A 23,497-nucleotide genomic window follows, 5' to 3' on the forward strand; every position below is an offset into this window, starting at 1 on the left:
GACTAGACTAGGGGTGTCGAACTCAATTTCATTGAGGGTTGCATCAGAGTTGTGTTTGACCTGGGTGTGGCAGGGTGGGTGTGGCCAGTTCAATGTCACTTGTGCCAGTGGTGGCCTGAGTACTTTGCCAGTGAAAATAGGCACCCGACCTCCATTTTCAGCTGCGACGGCCTCCTAAAACCCTCTGCCAGAAGGTTGGGAGGGCTGCCTGTAACCCTCATAAGCTCCATTTTCAATTGTGATGGCCTCTTGCAACCTTCTGCCAGTGAAAACAGAGCTCAGAAGGGCCATGTGCGGCCCTCCCAAGTTCCGTTTTCACTGGCAGAGGCACCACAGGCCGGTCCTTCGCGGTTTCCAGTGTGGCCCTGTGGGACAGATCTATGCATTGTCTGGGCCAGATCTGGTCCTGAGACCTTGAGTTCCTGGACCTCCTGGACTAGACTATCTCAATGTATACAACTTGATCTCCCAGTTTTGTTTGCAAATTCAGCCCAGAAATATAGACTCCCATTAGCACAGAACAGAACACATCTAAAGTCTGTGGCTGAACCTGCGAAAGAATTTGAGATCTGAGGACCTGAACAAACGCCATTGGCTGATTACTCATGTCAGAATGCTCATCACAGCGCTCAGCTCTGCATTCTTTCTAAATGGGAGTGAAGGTGCAACTTGTAGATTGTGTGTAAAACCCCCAGAAGGGACAGAAAAATCACTGAACTTGTGCAGCACTTCAAAGGACTTACAAAATACTTTGAAAGCACCCGTTTCAATGTATTTCTTTGAAGTAAATCCCTGCTTCAAATTATGACTCTACTTTGACGGGATGATTTCAAATCAAAACACCCCTTTGAAGGTTTATGCAGTTGACAGTCAATATTTTTGTTTGGTAAAGTGTAATACAATCGACCAACGTGAGAAAGCTGGATCAACATTTTGCAAAAGCAGTAGTTAATCTTTAATAAAGCTTTAGATTTATGATCCGTACTATGTAAGCTCTGAAAAGAGACTGGTATGTTGATTTTTTCCCTACAAATTCAGATTTTTGTTCACTTCCAATTACTTTCAATAAATACACTATTTTGCTCTTCATTGAAATGACACGCATCTGGAATATAAATATGCTCATTCGTAAACTGGATGGGGATTGCAAATGGCTAGAAATGATACTGGGAATTACAGCTTTATCCTTTTTTCTTTTTGACCTCCATTGGTTTGTTTTTTTTTACTTCAAGGTCTTCTAACACCTGAGGTGTATAAAAAGTGGTTGGGTAAATTCCTGCTGTTTCTTAGGTTATTGGAACAGATGCCATCTTATCTAGTAAAAAAAATGGAACATTCACGCAGTGAGGCAACACATATTTTAAACGACCCATATTCATTTGATAAAATAAAAACATAACCTAATGGTAGAACTGGAAAAATTGCTAGTTTTGGTGGAAGAAAAAAAAATCCACAAAGCATCCGTAAAGCCTTAGCTGTACATAGACTTGGGTCAAAGTACGAACTCAGTGATTCTTTCACAACTGGGATTAGAAATGCTCAATCTTCAGTGGCTTTCCAGCTAGCTGGGAAATTCTGGGAGATGATTTTCACACATCGTAACATTGTGAAGGTTGAGAAATGATGGTCTAAATCAGTGGAGGGTTGCCAATTTTTTTACTACCAGTTCAGGTGCGCTCTTGCATGCACTTGTATGTGTGCGCAACATTTCTGTGCATGCTGAGAAACATCCGGGTGGGTGCCACGGAGCCTCCCACCACTGCTACTACCGGTTCTCTCAATCAGGGCTGAACTGGGATCAACTCACCTCTGGTCTAAACATTCAAGAAAAGTGAAGATTTGCAAAAGGAATACATTTATTAGTTGGCCATGTCAAACATATTTCCTGCACAAATATAATTCATCCTAAGCATGTTAATGCAAATAAGAAATTTTTAATAGTGCATTCCCAGCTTCTAAATAATCCTAAACTGTTTTTCAATTATGTATTTGTACTTTTTTACATCCGTTTTGTTATGACATGTCCATAAGTACGTGGTTTTACATGCTTGCTAGCCACGAGAAGGAAATATTAGGAGAGTCAAGCAAATCCCTATATTTTTGAGTTCTTATGACACTGTAAAATTCACATTCTTTAATAATCCCTAATCTGATTTGTTTACTTTTATGTTTGCTCAGTATGTTGAGGTAGCCAGGTCATTAATAGTCTGTAATCTGTGTTTGTGAACTGTGAATTTTTTTAAGGAGAAATCATGAGTTAGCAATAGCACTTAGACTTATATACCTCTTCACAGTGCTTTTACAAGCCTCTCTGGGGTTTAGAGAGTCAGCCTATTGCCTCCAGCAATCTGGGTCCTCATTTTACTGACCTCAGAAGGCTGAGTCAACCTTGAACTGATGAGACTTGAACTACCAAACTGCTGGCAATCAGCAGTCAGTAGAAATAGCCTGTAGTATTACACTCTAACCACTGCACCATCCCAGTTTAGTGAGAACTCAGTTGTTGTTAAACCTAAACAGGCAGGCTTGGAACCAGGAATGTAGGTAATCAGAAGCAGAGTACAATATTCATGACAATAAGACATTTCCAGTCCTTCCTGGTGTGGAAAAAAAAGCACTACTCTCAGGGAAAGAATTTAGTTCTGCTATCATATACTGTAATCTTGATGGCTCATCCCCTAAATGCAACTTGTTCGGAAAGATGGGGATCCACCCAGTCCAATCCACAACAGGTTCAGACCAGGCACAAAAGCAAGGAGGAAAGCTTTTATTTTCATAGAGCTGTGAATGCAAGCTGAGGTGGCTCTGTGGTTAGAGTGCAGCACTGCAGGCTACTTCAGCTGACTGCAGTTCTGCAGTTCGGCTGTTCAAATCTCACCGGCTCAAGGTTGACTCAGCCTTCCATCCTTCCGAGGTGGGCAAAATGAGGACCCGGATTGTTGGGGGCAATATGCTGACTCTGTAAACTGCTTAGAGAGGGCTGAAAGCCCTATGAAGCGGTATATAAGTCTAACTGCTATTGCTATTGCTATTGCTATGTCCCACTAATTCTATTGATGAGGTTTTTAGAAGAAAATTTTCCAGCACAGTTGACCAGCTAATGACCAAATATTTTCTTTGACCCACTTGTCAAAGATACACATCTTCTGGAAGGGTTTTAAAGACTGTGATTCACACATCTGTCTCAGCGCAGGGAGGTTGTAATGCTTAATAATTAGACCATTACGTTTCAATAGCTAAACTAATCAGGCATGTTCCAATCTCTCTCTCTCTCTCTCTCTCTCTCTCTCTCCCTCCCTCCCTCTCCCTGCCTCTCTCTCCCTCTCTCCCTCTCTCATTCTCTCTCATTCTCACACTCCTACCCTCTCTTCCCCCCCCAATTTTATTCTTGCAGAAATTGGCAGAAAATTCCTTGATGACACCAAGGTCAGAGGGAGAACCTGCTGCCATGAGGCCATATGATGAACAGAAAAACAAGCAAAACAAAAATTGTTTGTCCAGGTTCAGAGAGGCTGCTATGTTGCCACTTGCCTGATTGCCAAATGATAGATAATGAGTAGAAAAGAGACAGAGTACATGGCAGAGAACTAGCTGAAGTCTTAATCAATATTGTGAATGGGAAGTCACCAGTTCCAATTTTGCTGACTCTCTGGACTCTTTCTGCTTCTAATTGCAATATGCATCGGCAGAATCAGTGTAGATGTAAAATACACGTAAAGGGTGGAATACTCCACCCTTCCTTGATATGGTGCCTTGTAAAGGTGTTGTACCAATCAATGCTATAAAGGTACTGTGATATTATTACTGAGACAAGCCAAAACAAAGAGGGAATAAAACAGAGTGAAATGGAATGAAACTGAATCTAACCTTTCTGCAAACGCTAACTAACTCCTGAATCTCACTGGGAAAACCACAAGACCAAAAAGACAAAAATGGTGAGCAACGTGGCATTGTAATCAAATAGGTGGGACCAGAGAAGGCACCACAGAGAAGGTCCAATGGATCTTCAAGCGTGGGTGTAACCTCCTGTGATCAGCCTAATAAGGGCTGAAGGGCAGAGAAGTCCTTTGGAAATTCAGCAAACAAAAGGGAAGGAGAAAGAATCTTTGATAAAAGGAATACTAATGACTGGCAGTCCAAGATGGATGTAGACCAGGGGTGTCAAACTCAGTTTCATTGAGGACCACATCAGGGTTGTGTCTGAATGTGGGAGGTGGGTGGCCAAGGTGGGCATGGTGAGCTCAATGTCACTCATGCTGGGGGCACCTGTGGTGGCCTGAGTGCTCAGCCAGAGAAAATGTGCTCCCGAGCTCTGTTTTTGGCTGCAACCACTTCCTGCAACCCTTTGCCGCTGTCAGAGGCACTGTGGGATGGTCCTTCATTGTTTCCAGGGCAGCTCTGTGGGCCAGATCTAAGCACCCCGCAGGCTGGATTCAGCCCCTGGGCCTTGAGTTTTACACCCCTGATGTAGACAGTGAAAACGTATGACTCTATTAAAAGCAGTGTCATTGTGATGAAGGAGTGTTAGTTTGAGGGGAGCCTGAAGATGCGAGAGCTCCTCCTGGATTTTAAGGCTCCACCTTCTTTTGTCAGCTCAACAGATTCCCCGCACTCTCTTTCTCCTATGAAAGTATCTTCCTATGGAAAACCAAGGCAACATCTAATCGTAGCTTCTACATATCACTCCTTTAGAGTGAAGTATTTAGATGTCGTGGCTGCCTTCATGACAGCTCCATAAAGAGCTATCGCTTTCGGTAGGCTTTCACAAAGTCTGTTAAAGATTGACTTTGATGTTCTTATATAATCTCCCTGATTTTAATACTTTCTATTGTACTATAAAGCTATTGTTGGCTTCAGAAAGAAAAAGGAGGATGTCAAAAGATTTTTCCTTTGGAGCAATTTTTCTTTTACAGAATGTATTTCAGAGGAATAATTTAAGAAGAAATTGGGTAGTCCTAATCCAAATTAGGTCCGTTGAGATACTTTTAAGCAAAAAAAAATAAAACAAAAATCCTGACCTATTTTTCCACCCCTACATCATATCTAGTAATGTACTTCTTAGTTTAGCTGATAGAACAGACTTATTTCGTTCTATAAAATTTGTGGATCAATAAATGCGCCTGCATTACTCATACATAATACTTTAGAAGTTCTATAAAGATACTTTGAATTGTTTTAAAACGTATCTCTGCATATCATTATTGTATATAGGTTTTTGATTGCATTGTATGAAGATTTTTATTGAAAGCTGCCTAGAGTCACCTTATTGTGAGATGAGGAGTTATATAAATATGATGCATAAATAAATAAAGATCCAAGTGTAATGGGAAAATTAACTTTTGAGTAAATGGATACATATAAATAGATCTATTTATGCACAACAATGCTTTCTAAATAGGTTACCTTTATACTATGAGACTTCTACAAGTTTCAACATTTGTTGTACTTTCCTTCACTCTTTTGCTCTGTTCTGCAATCAAACCTGGATTATAGCTTCTGGTTAGTTATGAAACTTACTTTTCCTACAGGCTAAGATAAAAGACTTCTGCTATGTTTGTCCTGGGAATAGAGAACCACAGAATAAAGTAGAAAAAGAAGATGAAAGCTCATATATGATTAGCTCAAACACTGAAGTTCAAAAAATGTATTGTAGAAAAAGCAATTAAAATGCTAATTAGACTACGACTACAAAAACAAGCATCCACATGTACACAATTAAAATAACTGTATATTTCATCTTGTTACAGCAAAGTATCCTTACCTATATTTATTTAAAATATTCACATCACATTGTATCCTACAGTTGGAACAATTAATAGTCCTGTTCTGAACATTGCAGTGTTTAAAAAATATTCTATAAGAAATATAAATGTATAGGTTTGTAGCTGTGAATACAAGATTTAACACATATTTCTCTACTTATGGGTCACATTCATTGCAGTATTTAGCAAGGATGCTTGCACAAGGGGAATACTCTTTCTCTGTGCCCTTGAAGTGTTATGGTCAAAGGCGCACCCATGGTCTAATGCACATAGGGGTATGTGGTGGCTCAGTGGCTAAGACGCTGAGCTTGTTGATCAGAAAGGTCAGCAGTTTGAATCCCTAGTGTTGCGTAACGGAGTGAACTTCCATTACTTGTCCCAGCTTCTGCCAACCTAGCAGTTCGAAAGCATGTAAAAATGCAAATAGAAAAATAGGGGCCACCTTTGGTGGGAAGGTAACAGTGTTCTGTGCGCCTTTGGCATTTAGTCATGCTGGCCACATGACCACGGAGACGTCTTCTGACAGTGCTGGCTCTTCGGCTTTGAAACAGAGATGAGCACTGCCCTCTAGAATCGGGAATGACTAGCACATATGTGCAAGGGGAACCTTTACCTTTACCTGTACATATGAATCAGGGGTGAAATTCAGCAGGTTCTGAAAGGTTCTGGAGAACCAGTAGCGGAAATGTTGAGTAGTTCAGAGAACAGATTCTGTTTGACCTTGGGGGGAGAGGGCATGACCAGCTCGACATCACTCATGTTGAAGGTGCCTATGGTGGCCCGAATACTCTGCCAGCAAAACAGTCTCCCGAGCTCTGTTTCTGGCTGTGACAGCTTCCTGCAACCCTCTGCCAATGAAAACAGAGCTTAGCAGGGCTGTACATGGCCTTCCTATGCTCCATTTTCACTAGCAGAGGCACCGCAGGTCAGTCCTTCACTGTTTCCAGGGCAACCCCATGAGCCAGATCTAAGCACCCACAAGCCAGATCTGGCCCCCGGGCCTTGAGTTTGACACCCCTGCAATACAATTTCCACAGACCATTTTCAGACCATGAGTTTACAGGCAGGTCATTCATGGGCAAGAGAAATAAAAGAGGCAGTGAAACTGAAGTATTTTGTTCCTATCAATTTCCCTTCTATTATGGTTTATTGTGGGGGGGGGAGTACTAAATAATACTGAAGAAATTTGCCAAGTCTTGCTGTGATGACCATGGTGACTCTTCTACTCACACCTTGGGTTAGTATTGTGTGCAGTCAGGTCCGCTAAGTCATGGTATGTGTAAATGCAAATTGTTGCTGTTGTTTTATATGATATTAGTTTTGCCCTTTTTTCAATAATGAAACCACCCAAGGTTGGATGCCCAAGAAATTTGATGACCCAATGATTGAACTGTAAAATTAAGAAGTAGATAGGATTAAAAATAGATTTGTGTAAATTGAAGCTCTTATTGTAATCTGCACATATACTATGTCCAATGCATTTCACTGGTCCACTAATTTATTCATTTTGTCAAAGAACGAAATAAGATTTGTTTGGCATGATCCATTTTTGACAAAGCCAGGGCTTCTGGGTATAACTTTGCTTGCTTCTAGGTGTTTGCAGATTTGTTACTTGATTATTTTTTTCAGGCTCTTTGCAGATATTGATGTCAGCAGTAGTGGGATTCACCAGTTCTATGGGCGTGGCTTGGTGGGCATGGCAGGGTAAGGATATTGTAAAATCTCCATTCGCACCCCACTCCAGGGGAAGGTTACTGTAAAATCCCTATTCCCTCCTGATCAGCGGGGACTCGGGAGGCAGAGAATAGATGGGGGTGGAGCCAGTCAGAGGTGATATTTACCAGTTCTCCAAACTACTCAAAATTTCCGCTACCAGTTCTCCAGAACTGGTCAGAACCTGCTGAATACCACCTCTGGATGTCAGACTGATTGGTCTGTAGTTTTCTGTTTTTCCCCTGAAAATGGGAATCACATCAGCTCTTTTCCAGTCCTCTGGTAGTTCCCTGGTACTTAAAGGTGATTTAGACTGAAGTCAGAATATAAAAAGTTGAAGACAGAATATTAAAAGTTCTCTCCTTGTAATCTAAAAGTGAATGGCTTATCTATGTTATCAAGGAAGGGAGGCATTCTTAGTGGAATGAAGTGCAATTACTTTGCCCGTAAAGGAGGGGGGGAGAAAATAAAACTATTCATGCTTCTCATTTTAATGTATTTCTTATTAAAAGGATTTTTTTTAAAAAATGGCGCCTCACACTAAACTTCTACAAAGTCCTAAAAAATCCCCAGACTGCTTCAATCACAGCAGTATAAGGTAGCTTTCCCCAATCTGGACATATCCAAATATTTTTTTGGAATCTGTGGGTCTTCCAAGCTGAAGTCCAGCAACCATGTAGGACATCATAATAATGAAGACTGATATTTGGAGTGAATATGATTTAAATTAATTACTAGTTGATGCTTCATTGAATTTTCTTCATTACATATGACTACGTCTGAATCAAACCAAATGGATTTTTGTAAGTATATCCTTTGGGTGATTGACAGGGAACTTTTCTTCTTCCCATCATTATTGTCATAAATTATATTGAAGTTCCCATTAGCCAGGCTGGATACAGCACCCTCAACAGTCCTTTTTGAACATTTGAAGGAATGTTTATGTCCATGTAGTGATGGCCCAAAAGAAGCTCTAAGCCAGGAGTCACCAATGTTTTGAACCTCAGGGACCACTAAATTCATAATTTTAAATCCCACGGGCTACTAATATGATTTGCCTAATGACTGACTGGATGGGCGTGGCCAACTCACATCAAGAGGTGCCTTGCCAGCCTCTACTTGCCCCTCCCCTCCTAGCTACTACTCCCCTCCAGGCACTCCGCACCTCTCCATCTGTGCTCCTTAAGGCCCCAACAGGAAGCAGTTACTGGAGCTAAGCAGGTAACAAGAGAAGGAGTTGGCAAAACATTTAGCTCCTTTCAAATTGGATCTGACTGAGAAGGAGGCTCAGCAGAAGCACCTCACCGAGGGCTATGAGCATAGGCTTTCCAAGCAGAAGGAAGACCTGCGGGAGTGCAAGGCCAGGTACTGGTGCCGGAAGGCTCAGCGGGCTGAGATAGTCAGCCAGTTCCAGACCATGATGCTGTCCCACTGGAACAAGGCCCTCCAGCTCTTTGCCACCAGCAGTGCTTCCCTCCAGCCTTCACTCAAAGCCCCACACCAGGAACTTGAAGGAGATCCCAAATCAGAATTTGTGTTCCCCTCCGACCCGCACAAAAAGACACCGAAGGGGGAAACTGTCTGCAGCAAGACAATCATTCATTGCATGTGTCAGGACAAGGGGCCGTAGTTTGAGAACCCCTTATTTAGTGCAATATAAAAAATGCAAATAATTTTTCTGCGGACCACCAAAATTTTCTTGCGGATCACCAGTGGTTCATAGACCACCAGTTGGTTACCGCTGCTCTAAGCAATTTGCTACTATGTTGCTCCTTATGATCCTGGGCAGACTTTCATTTATCTCATCTTGAAAAAAAAAGTCAGGCAAGGACCCCAAATATACCCCTAAAGTGCCAGTTTTGTGCTACAATCTGTACATCATTAATTAAGATCTTACGTTATTTATTGTTTCATATTTTATACTGTTAGATATTTTACTGTACTGTATCTGGCCTTATGGTTGCAACAAAAGGATTTGTTTTGATCTGAAATTCCATATGATCCCAGAGCCAAGAGGCAGTTATCATTTCAAGCCATTTGAAACCATGCAAACAATGTTAATTAAACTGGACTATTCTGAGGCTAAGTCAACTGTTACAAGCCGCATCTGTTCCATGTTCTGGAACACCACCATGAGTTGTACCATAAATGAAAAAAATATGGCTAACTGGAGCAACAATCTGCAAACTATTCACCACTAAAAGTGTAAACTTTAGATAGCAGTAATTTCAAAGCAACGGCTGTGGCATGCCTTATCCAGAATATGCTTATTTGTACAAGGGATAATTTCATCATATTTCTCTGAATATGTATTTACATATATAAACGTATTCACATACTGTATGTATTTATATTTTTATAATTCTCTGACTATATATTTAGAGAAGAATCTTCTATACTTTTAAAAATCAGATAAACGTACCACATTAGTAATTCCCAGAAGCTCTGAGATAACCCTCCCATCTCAAAGTTAAATTATTCAGGAAAAATCTAATGTTACATTCAGTGCTGCTTACAGGTTTAGTCAGGGCTAAATAGCATAGTACACTGCATAAAAATAGGACAAGTTGGACTGTATTGGTGGATCTTTGACTGATTTATGTTAGATAGTATAATATAGCCTTTATTGGCATAGTACATCATGTGTACAACAAAATTGGTTTTAGCCTCACTGGTACAATCCATGACAAAAAATACCAACAACATAAATAGTATAAAGAATAATCCCTATGCAAGTAATTATGAAAAGAAAAAGATAGAAAAAGAAAAACTAGTCATACATTTCCGCATGTCCGTGGATTGATTGTGGTTGTGTTTAAGAGTCTGACAGACCAAGGATAGAAACTATTTTTAAACCTATTTGTTTGGCTGGCTATGTTTTGATGTCTTCTGCCTGATGGTCGAAGTGCGAAGAGACAATGACCAGGGTGTGAATCATCTCTGAGTATCTTCCTTACTCTGCTAAAGCAGCGAGACCTAATGATGTCATCCAGTAATGTTAGAGAAACCATCCAATAGTTTCTTGTGCCAAATTGATCGCTCTCTGTAGTGCCTTCCTGTCCGCAGCAGTTAAACCAGTTAAAGCAGTTAGATTAACAAGGATTGCCAAATTTGACAAAGATGCCTAAATGGTGAATGCAATTTTTATATAAGAAAGCTTCTGAATGTGTTTCTGGTAACAACACAACTTCCTTGGCTTAAAATGAATTCAACGTCATAGGCAATTTGTCATTTTTAGTGTATTGCCCTGGGCTAAAGTAACTATGAAAAGAAGAATTAACATGAATGCAGTGCCTAAATCACAGCAATTTACTTTGTCCAGAAATACATTATATGTTAAACAAGTTATCCTTCGGCAACAACGCTATTAAAAACCGGAGACTGGGAGGCAAGAGTAAGCGTGAACTATTGCATTCTATTGTGTACGAGTTTCTCATAACCATCTAGCAGAAGACAATAAATAGCAAGATAGAAGGCTAGAAGAGAGGGGCGTGATGGCTCAGTGACTAAGACACTGAGCTTGTCAATCAGACAGGTCGGCAGGTCAGTGTTTCGAATCCCTAGCACTGCATAACGGAGTGACCTCCCGTTACTTGTCCCAGTTCTGCCAACCTAGCAGTTCGAAAGCACATAAAAATACAAGTAGAAAAATAGGGACCACCTTTGGTGGGAAGGTAACAGCGTTCCGTACCCCTTCAGCGCTTAATCATGCCAGCCACATGACCACAGAGACATCTTCTGACAGCGCTGGCTCTTTGGCTTTGAAATGGAAATGAGCACCACCTCCTAGAGTTGGGAATGACTCGTACATATGTGTGAGGGGAAACTTTACCTTTACTAGGCTGGAAGTACTTTTGATGTATAATATTTGCCTTTTTAATCTGAGTACATCCCCCCTTCCTGTTTTCCTTTACAGCCATTGTATAGGAAAACATGTCTATGGAGACCATCCTTTACAGGGAAATTTAGGGCAGAGTTCTATTTAATGCCATCAGTCTTCCTTCCAATGTACAAAAATGCCTCCATAGAAGAGAAAAGGTTCAAAATCATGGGGCTGGATGGACCCATCATTTGGGAAGCAGGATGCTGCCCTCTCAGTTAGGCAGAATAAGGCAGTTCTCTAGCGGGGTCTACAAAGGGAGGCAGAATGAAAAAAAAAGGGTTTACACCCTTATGATACTGCCTCATTCTTCCTGCATCATCACATTTCACACACATTCAAAAGGGGAAGTTAACATTATGATGTTGTGATTCTGACTGTCAATTTGATGAAAGGAGCAAGCACATCTGCATCCCATGGCAGTTATCATAGAAAAGCAGAAAATTCCCAATGAATTATTGTTATTGAGTTCTTACGGGTAGGAGTGGAATCAGATGCTTTGGTGATTTTTGGATTCATTTGCCAAAATGATATGCCAGGCTTTAGCTATTATAATTCTTTACTTTTCTCCATTACTTAGTGAAACCATCATTGGATGATCCTGAGAGGTGTCGTCCGTTGAATTGAACAAATAATTTATATGTAAAATTTTGGGTTATATTAGGCATAAGGATTTGAAAAGATGCAAGGTGTTACCGAGAGGATAGTCCAATCAATTAGCAATAGTTGAGTTGAGTTGAATTTATTATATTTTTATGCTGCCCTATTTCCCGGAGGGGACTCAGGACGGCTCACAACTAAGTTGGGGGGGGTGTTTACAAATAAGAAAAAAGAACACGAACAAAACAATACCACAATTTAAAACACTCAACAACCATACCATTCGAGGGGGGACAAAAAACTCATTAGCCCCAGGCCTGTCGGAACAGCCAGGTTTTAAGGGCTTTGTGGAAGGCCTGGAGGGTGGTGAGGGTCCGAATCTCCATGGGAAGCTCGTTCCAATAGCAGTTAGACTTATATACTGCTTCATAGGGCTTTCAGCCCTCTCTAAGCGGTTTACAAAGTCAGCATATTGCCCCCAACAACAATCTGGCTCCTCATTTTACTCACCTCGGAAGGATGGAAGGCTGAGTCAACCCTGAGCCAGTGAGATTTGAACAGCCGAACTGCAGAACTGCAGTCAGCTGAAGTAGCCTGCAGTGCTGCATTTAACCACTGCGCCACCTCGGCTCTCCTCTTACAATTGAAATAAAAGGATGCAAGACTAGTAAGACATAGGGCATTTGAGTCTCAAAAACAATGTGAAACGTTGCTTGTCCTCAGGGTGGTATTTATAAGAAACAAAGCAGGTTGCAACTGCTATATAACAAAAATATGGTGCATGAAAAATGAAATTAAGACTTTAGAATATGAAGAACAAATGTTAAAGTCAAATTAAAGCAATAATTAGACTTTCTCTATCGTGAGTGCCACCACTGAAAAGACTTATAAACAGAAGCTGCACTTTACTTGAGAGTGACCAAGATAAGGACTTGTAATCATAGCCCAAGAGCACAACTGCAGAAGGCAGAAAGGGCTTTCCAAATTTTAAAAAAACCACACACACACATTATAGTGGGATCATTTAGAGGCTAAAGATGACTAAATGAAGATGATTAAGTCTCAAGACTGAAACAGAAACTATATTCTGGACCACAGTAAAATATATGGCTTTTTGAAGTCTATTGCATTCCCATCATGTGAATTATGCATTGCAGTAATCCAGATGGAAGGTTTGGAATCTAAGTAACCTACCCTATCTAAAAGGTATCAGAGTTTGTAGCTATCCAGCCAGTACACAAGCAAATAATACAGCAGGATTCATTATATTGAAGAAACTTCTTTATATACAAGAATATAAAACATGATGCATATATACAATACCCATGCAGCTCTTGCAATGTGGTAGAGAGAAGAAGAAGAAACAAGTACTCTCAAGCAAAGACAAATGAACTCTCACAGCACGGAACAGTTAAGCTAAGCCACGCCCAGGCTCCAAGTCATCTCACATGGCTCAGACATCAAATCCTGTGTCTCAGTCATCCAACAGTTCCCATTGGCTGAATTGTTGTTATGGCTATTCCAGTTCATAAATTCTTATACACTGACAAGAGGACTATATACAGCATAAAAGATTTTTTAAAAACCCATGTTATAGTAACCAACCATGCATCTAATATCAACAATATATTTTCACATTAAATGATTAAGTTGGTTCTTCCAATTTGTTATTGTGGTAAATGGAATATAGTTAGGAGAGTCCAAGAAAACTTACTGGTTAGATTGGAGGTGGTAATCCTCTTTAGGTCCAACTGACCCTACAAATTGTTGTATAAATAAAGAGCATCCCATATAAGCCATCTTAAGCAACTGGGGGGGGGGGGAACAGCCAGGATATAAATCTAACAAAAGAATAAAGTAATATATATCTATATTTGAAAAAGCATGATTTTTGTCTGTGGGAAAAACTGTTTATACCAAATAAAAATATCTCTACTACTACAGGAAAAGATATACTTAGAATGTCACCCTGAAATTAATTATCTTATTTTAGATGTTCAATTGCTAGAAATCAAAATGTTAGGAACAGAAGAAAAGAGGGAAAAAGCTATAATGGGAATTCATTGTTGTGATTTGAACCAAACCATCTGTTGTCTAGTACTTTTTTAAGCCTTTTTCCAACTGTTGCTTTTGGCGCTTCCATGATATCCAGTTAAGAGTCTGTTTACATCTTGAGTGATTGCTTGTGTATTGGATTGGCCTGCTGTCCCCTAAGAAAAATTCCAATAAAAGCAATTAATATAATCCCTTTAATTAATAGCTTTAGAATGAACAACAGTGGATAAAATGCTCCACCTAAAAGTAGTATCAAAGATTTCATACACCTTACTTTCTGTAATCAAATACTTTGGCCACCTAATGAGAAGGAAGGACTCACTGGAAAAGAGCCTAATACTTGAAAGGATTGAGGGCAAAAGAAGAAGAGGATGACAGAGAATGAGGTGGCTGGATAGAGTCACCGAAGCAGTAGGCGTGAGCTTAAATGGACTCCGGGGGATGGTAGAGGATAGGAAGGCCTGTAGAAACATTGTCCGTGGGTCGGACACGACCTCACAACTATTAACAACACATTCTGAAAAAGACACCCAATTGATAGGTCACTAAAAGAATTGAGACCTTTGTTATTTTCAAGAGCTGGAAAAATGAAAGGTGAATCCTCTGAGTACCAAGGATAAAAATTCAACACCTTTCTTTGAAAGGGAGTGTGTGCCATAGCTTTGATGCTCATAGTTTCCCTTGTTACTAATAGTGTGTTGAAGGCCTGAAGAAAGTGTGCCTTTTTGTTTTTAAAAAGAGATGAGAATGGCTTTGTAGCAGATGGTGTTACTGATCCATAGAGAGAAGCATAGAATCCTTCTCTTTTTCAGGTTAAAATCTGAACAACAACAGCAGCAACAACAATAACAATTATTGGCACAGATGGGCAAATTTATCATCTATCGTTTCTTTCTATTTCGTTCCCTCTTTTTGAACCATGCATACATATCAACCTAATTCTACTTCGGTCTATTTGAAAATTCATAAACTCTGTGGTCATTTCTTCTATTGTATGTTATTTCATCTGATTTAAGAATTTCTTACATGTAATTCTGTTACTATTCTGTGGATTTTTGTACGTAAATATACAAATCTAAACTACTCAAAGTAAAATATTTTCCTCACATTTACACATTAGTGCATGCTATTTTAAGAGGATAAATTACAATAAAAACTGCAGAAACATAGCTTTAGTTTACACTAAACTAAATTTTTGGGCTTCAAAAATTTTACCAAGAGATTCTCTGCCTGGTTGCTGGGTGGGCATGGCCATGACAGGTATGGCATAGTTGGCTTCCTGCACCATGGCAGGGGAGGCGATTTTGCCCTTCCTGGGCTCCAGAGGCTTTCCTCAAACCTCCATGAGGTTGAAAATGGCCTCCCCAGGCTCCAGAGGCCCTCTGGAGGCTGGAAACGGGCCCATTTCTGGCCTTACCAAACTTGTGGTAGACCCATTTTCTGCCCTCCCTGAGCTGCCGCGCATGCACTGCACCTACCTGCATCCAAAACAGGCCGCGTGGGGACTCCTGGGAGGGGAGGGGCGGGCTGGGTGGGGCCAGCCAGGAATGGGATTTGGGGGTTCTCCAAACTGCACAGAATCTTAGCCAGAGGTTCTCCCGAATACCTGTGAACCCCCAGCAGCCCACACCTGAGTTTACACATTGAAACTAAATTAAATAAGGATTTGGCAAATTTATAATAAAACAGAAAAACAATCTATTACATTTTGAGCTAATACTATTTATCTTGGTTTTGATGTGTGCTAACCAAAGCTCCTGAGATTTATTTCCTAGTGTAGGTTGATCAGATTTTGCTGCTCTTACTATTACCCTTCCTCCTCCTATTTTCCGTACAACAACAACTGTGTGAGGTGAGTTGGGCTAAGAGAGAGTGACTGGCTCACCATCAACCAGATGGCTTTCATGGCTAAGATGGGACTTGAACTCATGGTCTCCTGCTTTCTATCCGAAGTGATTCAGTTCATGTCACAAATGAAGGACTTCGGTTAAACAACAAAAAAAGGAAACATTGGTTTACACTGGAAAAATAGTTCTTTTTATACTTTTGTTTACCTTGTAAATGAAAAAAAATACTATTTAAAAGAAGTTGGCAAAAAAAGAGCATACAAGAAAAGGCAATATTATTTTCCTTGCTTTATTTAGCCAGAAGGAGTTCTTGTTCCTTTTAAAGAATGAGTAATAATGTAGTTTCCCCCAAGGAGCTCTATACTACTTTCTCAATTATTATTATTAACTTTTAAGACAGGTTACAACGTTTATTTAAAATTAATATCCTAAAGAACATTTAGAGGAAAAATATTTTTAAAAACTTTAAATGAAATCCCTATTTTAGGGTTAAGTTTCCTTAATTTAATTAATTAAGCATTATAGGAATGAAACCTTCACTAATCTTCATAAGTATTAGATGCATGTGTAAAGCATCTCAGCCCCTATACTTTGCTAAGAACATACCTTAATTATGCAGTCTGTTAGGATTATCTGTGGATTGTGGGATCAAAATCTATACAAAAATGCTTAGCATTTATGGGCTTTTTAAAAAGTGGTTAATGTGCTTTACATAGATTTAATAAATCCTTACAACAGCAGCAGTCCTATTAAATGTCATGTTACTATCCTCATGTCATTAAAAAAAAACATAATGAATCATACCAAAGTCCAATACCTTATTTATTATTTATGAAGAAAAGTTATATTGCTGCCCAATTCACTCTTCGTGACTCTGGGCAACTTACAAGGATAAAACCCCAGTATAAAAACAAACATGGAATTGTACAGTAATCAACAATTGATTCATGCAGTAATCAACCTTATATCTCTGGGAAATCCACAAAAAAATCTGTGAAAGCAATTGCTCACCTCCACGTTGTTCCAGATTCCTGTTGGAAGAAAGATTTATAAAAAGGGACTAAAGTTAATATTGAAACAATCTTGTCTAAAGTTATTTGGTGAATTGCGTATTAGATTAAGACTTTCACGCAGTCTCCCTTGCTTACAATACACACTCTTAGCTACCACAGTTTATTCCCCTTTTAGTAATTTTGCTTTGCATTACTAAAGAAAGAAAGTGAAATTTTCCAGGTGTGTATTGGTCTATTGAAAAATAATGAGAGAATATTGTCAGTTAATAACATTAATTTATTCTTGTGCAGACTTCTAATTCTCAGATAGTTTTCAGAAATAATTCTGATTTTTTTTCTATTACAGATTCCGTGGATTCTTGCAGTTTTAGAGTTGCTCCAATGGATGTTTTTTGCACTTATTGAATCTTTACTTATGGGAATTTTTTTGCTTTACATTCCGAACTAATAATGACTGAGTCATGTGATTGACAAACCGGTCTAAAAAAGAATTTTTGGGGTTGACAAGTTTGTGACTTGAGTCCCCTTAAGAAAAGCATGCTCAGATAGTGGCTGGCACAGATACCATTTCCTTTCAGTAAGACTGTGGACAACGTGGCCACTTGAAATCTGAAAATGAGTGCACCATTAGTTCCCAACAAGTCATGTTACAATCTATTACAGACTAACAGAAATGAGATGAAAAATAACAATGAACACATGGTGTCTGTGGGAGACTCAAATGCCAATCAAATCACATCAGACGTCAGAACCCCTGGAGCAGCAATAAGGACAAGAAATATTTCAGGAGAATCTGCTTGCTTACATACCAGTAAGCAAGAAACCAACAGACAACTAGACTCTGAGAGGAACAATCTTCAGGGCATCACTGGTGAATCAGAGTTTATAGTGTCTTCTACCATCAGCAAGAAATTGCATGCAGATTGTAGGCCAGAAGGGCGTAAGGACACCTCAAAGCTAGTCACCATTAGCCGAGGACACAGTTTGTCCAATCTGAGGATCAACACAAGTGATAACTTTTCAGTGGTACTTTCAAAAAGCGATGCTGACCTTATTCAGCATGTTTCAAAGGAAAAAACACTTAGAAGTATTGAACCAGAAGGAATAAAACGCCTTTCTTTGGGGAGGTCAAGAAAGCTTATGGCTAAAACAGAAAAAGAATTTGTTGGCCGTGTATCAGGTAAACGCTTGCTTTCTGTATCCTTGGATTCCATCAACACATCACATCATTTGAGTGGAGACATAGAAAAATCTCAGAAAACTTCACGAGACCATTTTTTAGGTATGGTGTTCCATCCAACTGATGGTGTGTCAGAAAGAAACATTGTACCTTATCCTAAATATTTGTCTACCTCAGAAATGGAAAGAGCAAGCGCCCCAGTTGTACAATCAGGTGTGGGTGATGTACCAAATGCCAACAAACAAGGCCCTCCACATCATTCTGTTCTTGACCTCCATTTAACAGTTAAATCCAATGAACTTCGGAAACCAGAAGCACAAATTGACCATCAAAGCAGTAAGAGAGGAAAAGGGGAGGTGAAGTGCCCTCTGTCTTCACAGTTGAAGCATGTGGGTGAGCAAAAAATAAACAAGGCTATGTTGTTTGAATTTCTTGGGTGTCCAGCAGAAGAAAATAACGTTGTGGTACAGGATCAAAAAGATAAGGGGACAGAAATACACAAGACCAAATTACATCCATTGCCAAAAGAGAATCTGTTTTTAAATGAAGGATTTGACTCGGTTAATGGAAGTCTGATAAGGGAGAATGGCTCTCCAGATTTAAGAAAAGGAAACAACAGCAAAGCAGCAAGCAAAGCAAATGAGGAATATACAGCTGTAAAAGAGGTAGATTCTATTTCAGCTCCTGATGATGATACGATACGTAAATTGACATCAACAAGGAATGAAAACCTACACATTGGTAGCACAAGTTGTATGCCAGCAGTTAATGGGCATATGTCTTTTATGGATAGTGTTAATGTGACGGACAGCAAACATCTGAATAACTATGAAACTAAACAGATTCTACTCAAAGGATCCAGTGAAGATGTTATAATTGTCCAATCTGATCCGGAAGCTCCCAAACCACAAAATACAGAAAACATCTCGGTAAATTTTAGCCTTGTGGGCAGTGATTTAGAAACCACAAATTTTTCAGTTCAGAGCAAGAAGATAGTTAACGAAAAGAAAGATCATTCAAACAATGCACCGGAAAGCTGCAAAATAATAGCACAAAGTCCCCCAGCTCCTTTGCGCCCTTCTGCAACTGGGAATGCCAGTGGCCACAGCACAGTCTCCAACAGCAGTTTGAAGGAACTTTATGCGCTTCATGTTGACAAGCTGCCATCTTCTGCAACCCTACCTCCCAGCGAGAGCACCCAGTTATTTAGCTTATCTCCTAAAGTGCCTAAAACTACATGTAACAGTGGGATCCCTAAGCCTATCCTTATAAATTCCAAGGGGCCCCTACCAGCCAATTACAATGGTGAGAACGAGGATATGGAGAAGCCTGAAGACAAGGTTGAAACTCAGGCCATTCCCAAGCCCAAACATGTGAGACCTAAAATAATAACTTACATTAGAAGGAATCCTCAGGCAGTCAGCCAACTTGATCAGTCTGGATTGCCTTGCGTGCCCCCTGCTTGTGGGTTGGCAACTGAACAGAAAATGTTAAATGATGGAGACATTAAACCAGGCAATATTTTCTACGAAAAATTTAAAACTGACTTTCAGAAGCCTCAGATTTATAGTTCTGGATTTGTAGTATCTGGCATTAAATCCTCAGACCATCAGTTTGGTCCAATGGGTGAAAAGTTTTTCCAGGAGGTAAGTCTGTAAAAAAAAAGATACCCAGGCTATTGAAGTGAAATAAATGTGAATCTTTTGAGATCTGTGATAATCTTTCAAATATTCAATTTTAATATCTGTAGATTTGTTTCTTGAAAAAGTACATAGAATCACAATGGCATGGGAATAGCAATAGCAATAGCAGTTAGATTTATATACTGCTTCATAGGGCTTTCAGCCTTCTCTAAGCGGTTTACAGAGTCAACATATTGCCCCCACAGTCTGGGTCCTCATTCTACCCACCTCGGAAGGATGGAAGGCTGAGTCAACCCTGAGCCGGTGAGATTTGAACCGCCGAACTAGAGCTAACAGTCAACTGAAATGGCTGCAGTACTGCACTCTAACCACTGCGCCACCTCGGCTCATTAGATACTGGGTAAATATGATGAAAGAAATATTCTTTATTGTCTCATATTTCTTTATGAGTCTCAGTGGCAAAGTGGTTAGAGTGCAGTACTGCAGGCTACTTCTGCTGCCTGCCGGCTGCCTCCAATTTGGTAGTTCAAATCTAAACCACTTACAGAGGGCTGTAAAGCACTGTAAAGCAGTATATAAGTCTAAATGCTATTGCTATGAATCTGTTTTCTTTTAAGAAAATTGTCACAAAATTCGAGGCTGATATATTTGTTTTCACAATACAAAAACAACACCTGATATAGCCCTGATGCAAACATGGCTTGAAAATTCTCTTGCTCTGAAAAGCAGTTTTAAGACTGTCCCAAAAAATTATTTTTAAAAAAGAGAGTGAAATGACTCTATACTCAGAAATTATTTACAGCAATTCACCAGCAGGCTTGCTCCACTTGACTGGTTCAATCTGTATCTCCTTCTCCAACAGCCAACTGTTTTTGAATTTAAATCGAAGCTTTGACATTAGCTTTTAAAATTAATGGTCTCAATCTGCCATCAAAACAGTTTGCTAAATCCCCTGTCTGCTATTTTTTATGTTGATTTAACTTACCTAATTTACCTAGTGCCCAGGACATTGAAAAGTCCCAACAATGCGGAATGTACATGAATAGAAAATGAGGGTTGTTTCACATTCGATACAAAATACTGCATTGCTGAAAGTTGGGTTAATCTGTTTTGAGTCGGCTGTAGTCCAGCTGGAAGAAACTCAAACAATTTGAATGAAATCAAATGTAAAACAGTTTTGGATATTTTGATAGGAAATAGTGGATTCAGAACAAACATATTTATCTGCAAACATCTGTATAACCACTAGATGACAGCAGAGGGACAAAGTGTATTCTCACTGTTTTCAGCCATCTAGGGCAGTGTTTTTCAACCTTGGCGACTTTAAGTCCTGTGGACTTCAACTATGCTGGCTGGGGGATTCTGGGACTTGAAATCCACAGGACTTAAAGTCGTCAAGGTTGAGAAACACTGATCTAGGGGATGTTCATATTTTGCAGCCTAGATCTTGTAGCCCTTGGCTGTATTATCAGACATATTATATCCCAGAAAAAATATTTATATATTTTTAAGTAGATGATGTCGGGGAAAGACATGTTCTTTATCAACTGTGGATGTTACAGCTTTTATGCACACTGAGAGCTTATGCACTGAAGACAAATTCCTTGTGTGTCCAATCACACTTGGCTAATAAAGAATTCTATTCTATTCCATTCTATTCTATTCCATTCCATTCTATTTACTAACTGGCAGTGTCACACTTCTTCCTTTCAAGTAGAAGCCTTGACTTCCTTTGCTCTTAATTGGTAATGGATTACTTGGGCTCAAGAGCTGGATCAGCTGAATAATCAGTAGTACCTGTGTCTCCTTAGGTTGTTGTGGCTGAATCTCTGTTTAGTTAGCTCCTGGGATGTGAGTCAAGGCTCAGACTAATCAATTCTTCAGACGTTCTTCAGCTTCTGGATCACAAACTGCCACAAGACTGTCCTCCTCCCTCTTAAGATCCCTCCTACTGCACTACAGGTTTAGCCTTTAGAGGGAATGATAGATGAAACTGCTAGATTGATCTCGGGACAGAAACCTGGTGTGTATTTTTTCTGTTCTTCAAGTCTATATTCCTTCTAGTCAATGAGTTCTTGGAGTTTCTGCCAATGTTTCCAAGATTCTAGACTGCAGGCTACTCTGAACTATGTCAGGAAGTAGAAGTAAAATAGTTGAATGGTATGTTTGGGGAGTGTAGCAGGAATTAACAATAATCTGCGGAATGTCAGGGAAGCTTTCAATGATAAGGGAGTTTCCTGAATGACCCAAGTATCAGTTGTACAGCTTTTTGATTGCAGTTAATGTTATGATATCTAGATCAAGCCATCAATTGAAAAAGCAAGAACTGTAGAGAAAGAAATAGAATAGACCAGAATTCTATATTGGCCAAATGTGATTGGACACACAAGGAATCTGTCTCCAGTGCATAGAATTTGTCTCTGGTGCAAAAGCTCTCGCTGTACACAAAAACAACAAAATGATAGGGCATATAGCATAGATCATGAGTTACACTCATTAATCATAAGATACCGCAGGTGATAAATCATAGATATCAATAGGAAAAGGTATTAGGGAAGATGAGAAAAATGAGGAAGTTGTTCATAATGTGAGTCACTACAGTATGTATATGTTTCTTTGGCCTTTTGGAATTGATCTTTAGATACCTGATGTGTGACGTGAAATTTCTGCAGATCTGAAGCTGACATTGGTTCACAAATTTAGGATGGGGGGGGGGGGAGACCATTTAATTACCAGGATCCACCATGAAGAATTCTGTCTCCAAATAGACATTGAATGATACTACATTTAGCTTTTATCATGTTCTCTTAGATGCCATCATTTAATTCTTTTTTTGATAAAAAACCTTTATTGAAAATTTAAAACATTAAAATACAAATACCTTTAAAAATAATTTTGTATACGTTACGATCCATTTTGACAGCACTAACATAACCATTTGTCATTCAAATACATTTTTATACATTCCTAATTATTCCTATATCTAAACAACTGTGTTTCTAATCTGTCTATTTCATGTTCCTATTATTTATCCATCGATACCAGTTTTCCCAAACTGGATAATATTCTGAGTCTTCCTTGTCCCTTAACTCCAATGTGAGTTTATCCATCTCAGCGCAATCAAGAATCTTTTGGATTATCAAACAGTCTGTCGGCATGGTATCACTTTTCCAGCATTGTGCAAGTACTATTCTCGCTGCTGTAATTATGTGCAAAATTAAATATTTTATCTCTTTCATATATTTTCCCTTAATAATCTCCAGAAGGAAGAGTTCTGCTTTGGGATCTATTTAAGTGTTTGTAATTTCCTGTAACCATTTTTGTATTTTAGTCCAATATTTTTTAACACTCGGCCATGGCCACCATGCATGAAATGGTACCCTGTGCCTGTTTACAGTTCCAACAGTTTGATTTAAGTTCAGAATAATTTTTGCCAATCACATGGGGGCTAAGTGCCAGTGATAAAACAGTTTATATTGGTTTTCTTTGTACGCGACAGATTTTGTTATTGTGTAAATTTTATTCCAAATTCTTTCCCAATCTTCCCTCTGAACCATCATTTAATTCTTGTCTTATTAGTAAATATCTACAGTAGTATTTTATTATCATTCTTTAGATAGGTGAAAGAGCATTTCATGTAAAAACATCTGGATAATATTACTGTAAGTCTTATTCATGAACATGGTTAAAAATCCCAGGCTTAACAGCATAGTCTGATATGTATCTCAATGGCATGGCACAATCCCATATTTCTTTATTCAGATGTATTCTTTCATGGGTGCTTTAGAGTTATTCTCAATATTG

General features: G+C 39.3%; 1 protein-coding gene across 4 annotated transcripts in view; it reads left to right on the forward strand.

Moving 5' to 3' along the window:
- MTUS2 (microtubule associated scaffold protein 2) overlaps positions 1-23,497 on the forward strand; it is a 342,103-nt gene that overhangs the window by 90,048 nt on the left and 228,558 nt on the right. For all 4 annotated transcript variants that reach the window (XM_087721256.1, XM_087721254.1, XM_087721253.1 and 1 more), the window contains exon 2: positions 17,217-19,696. In XM_087721256.1, the coding sequence (XP_087577382.1) occupies positions 17,486-19,696 (2,211 nt within the window). In that variant the 5' untranslated portion in view covers positions 17,217-17,485. The remainder of the gene's footprint in view (positions 1-17,216; positions 19,697-23,497) is intronic.

The sequence above is a fragment of the Thamnophis sirtalis genome, unplaced genomic scaffold (assembly GCF_051295495.1).
Source record: "Thamnophis sirtalis isolate CommonGarterSnake01/CBP01778 unplaced genomic scaffold, rThaSir2_p1.2 scaffold_8, whole genome shotgun sequence".
NCBI lineage: Eukaryota > Metazoa > Chordata > Lepidosauria > Squamata > Natricidae > Thamnophis > Thamnophis sirtalis.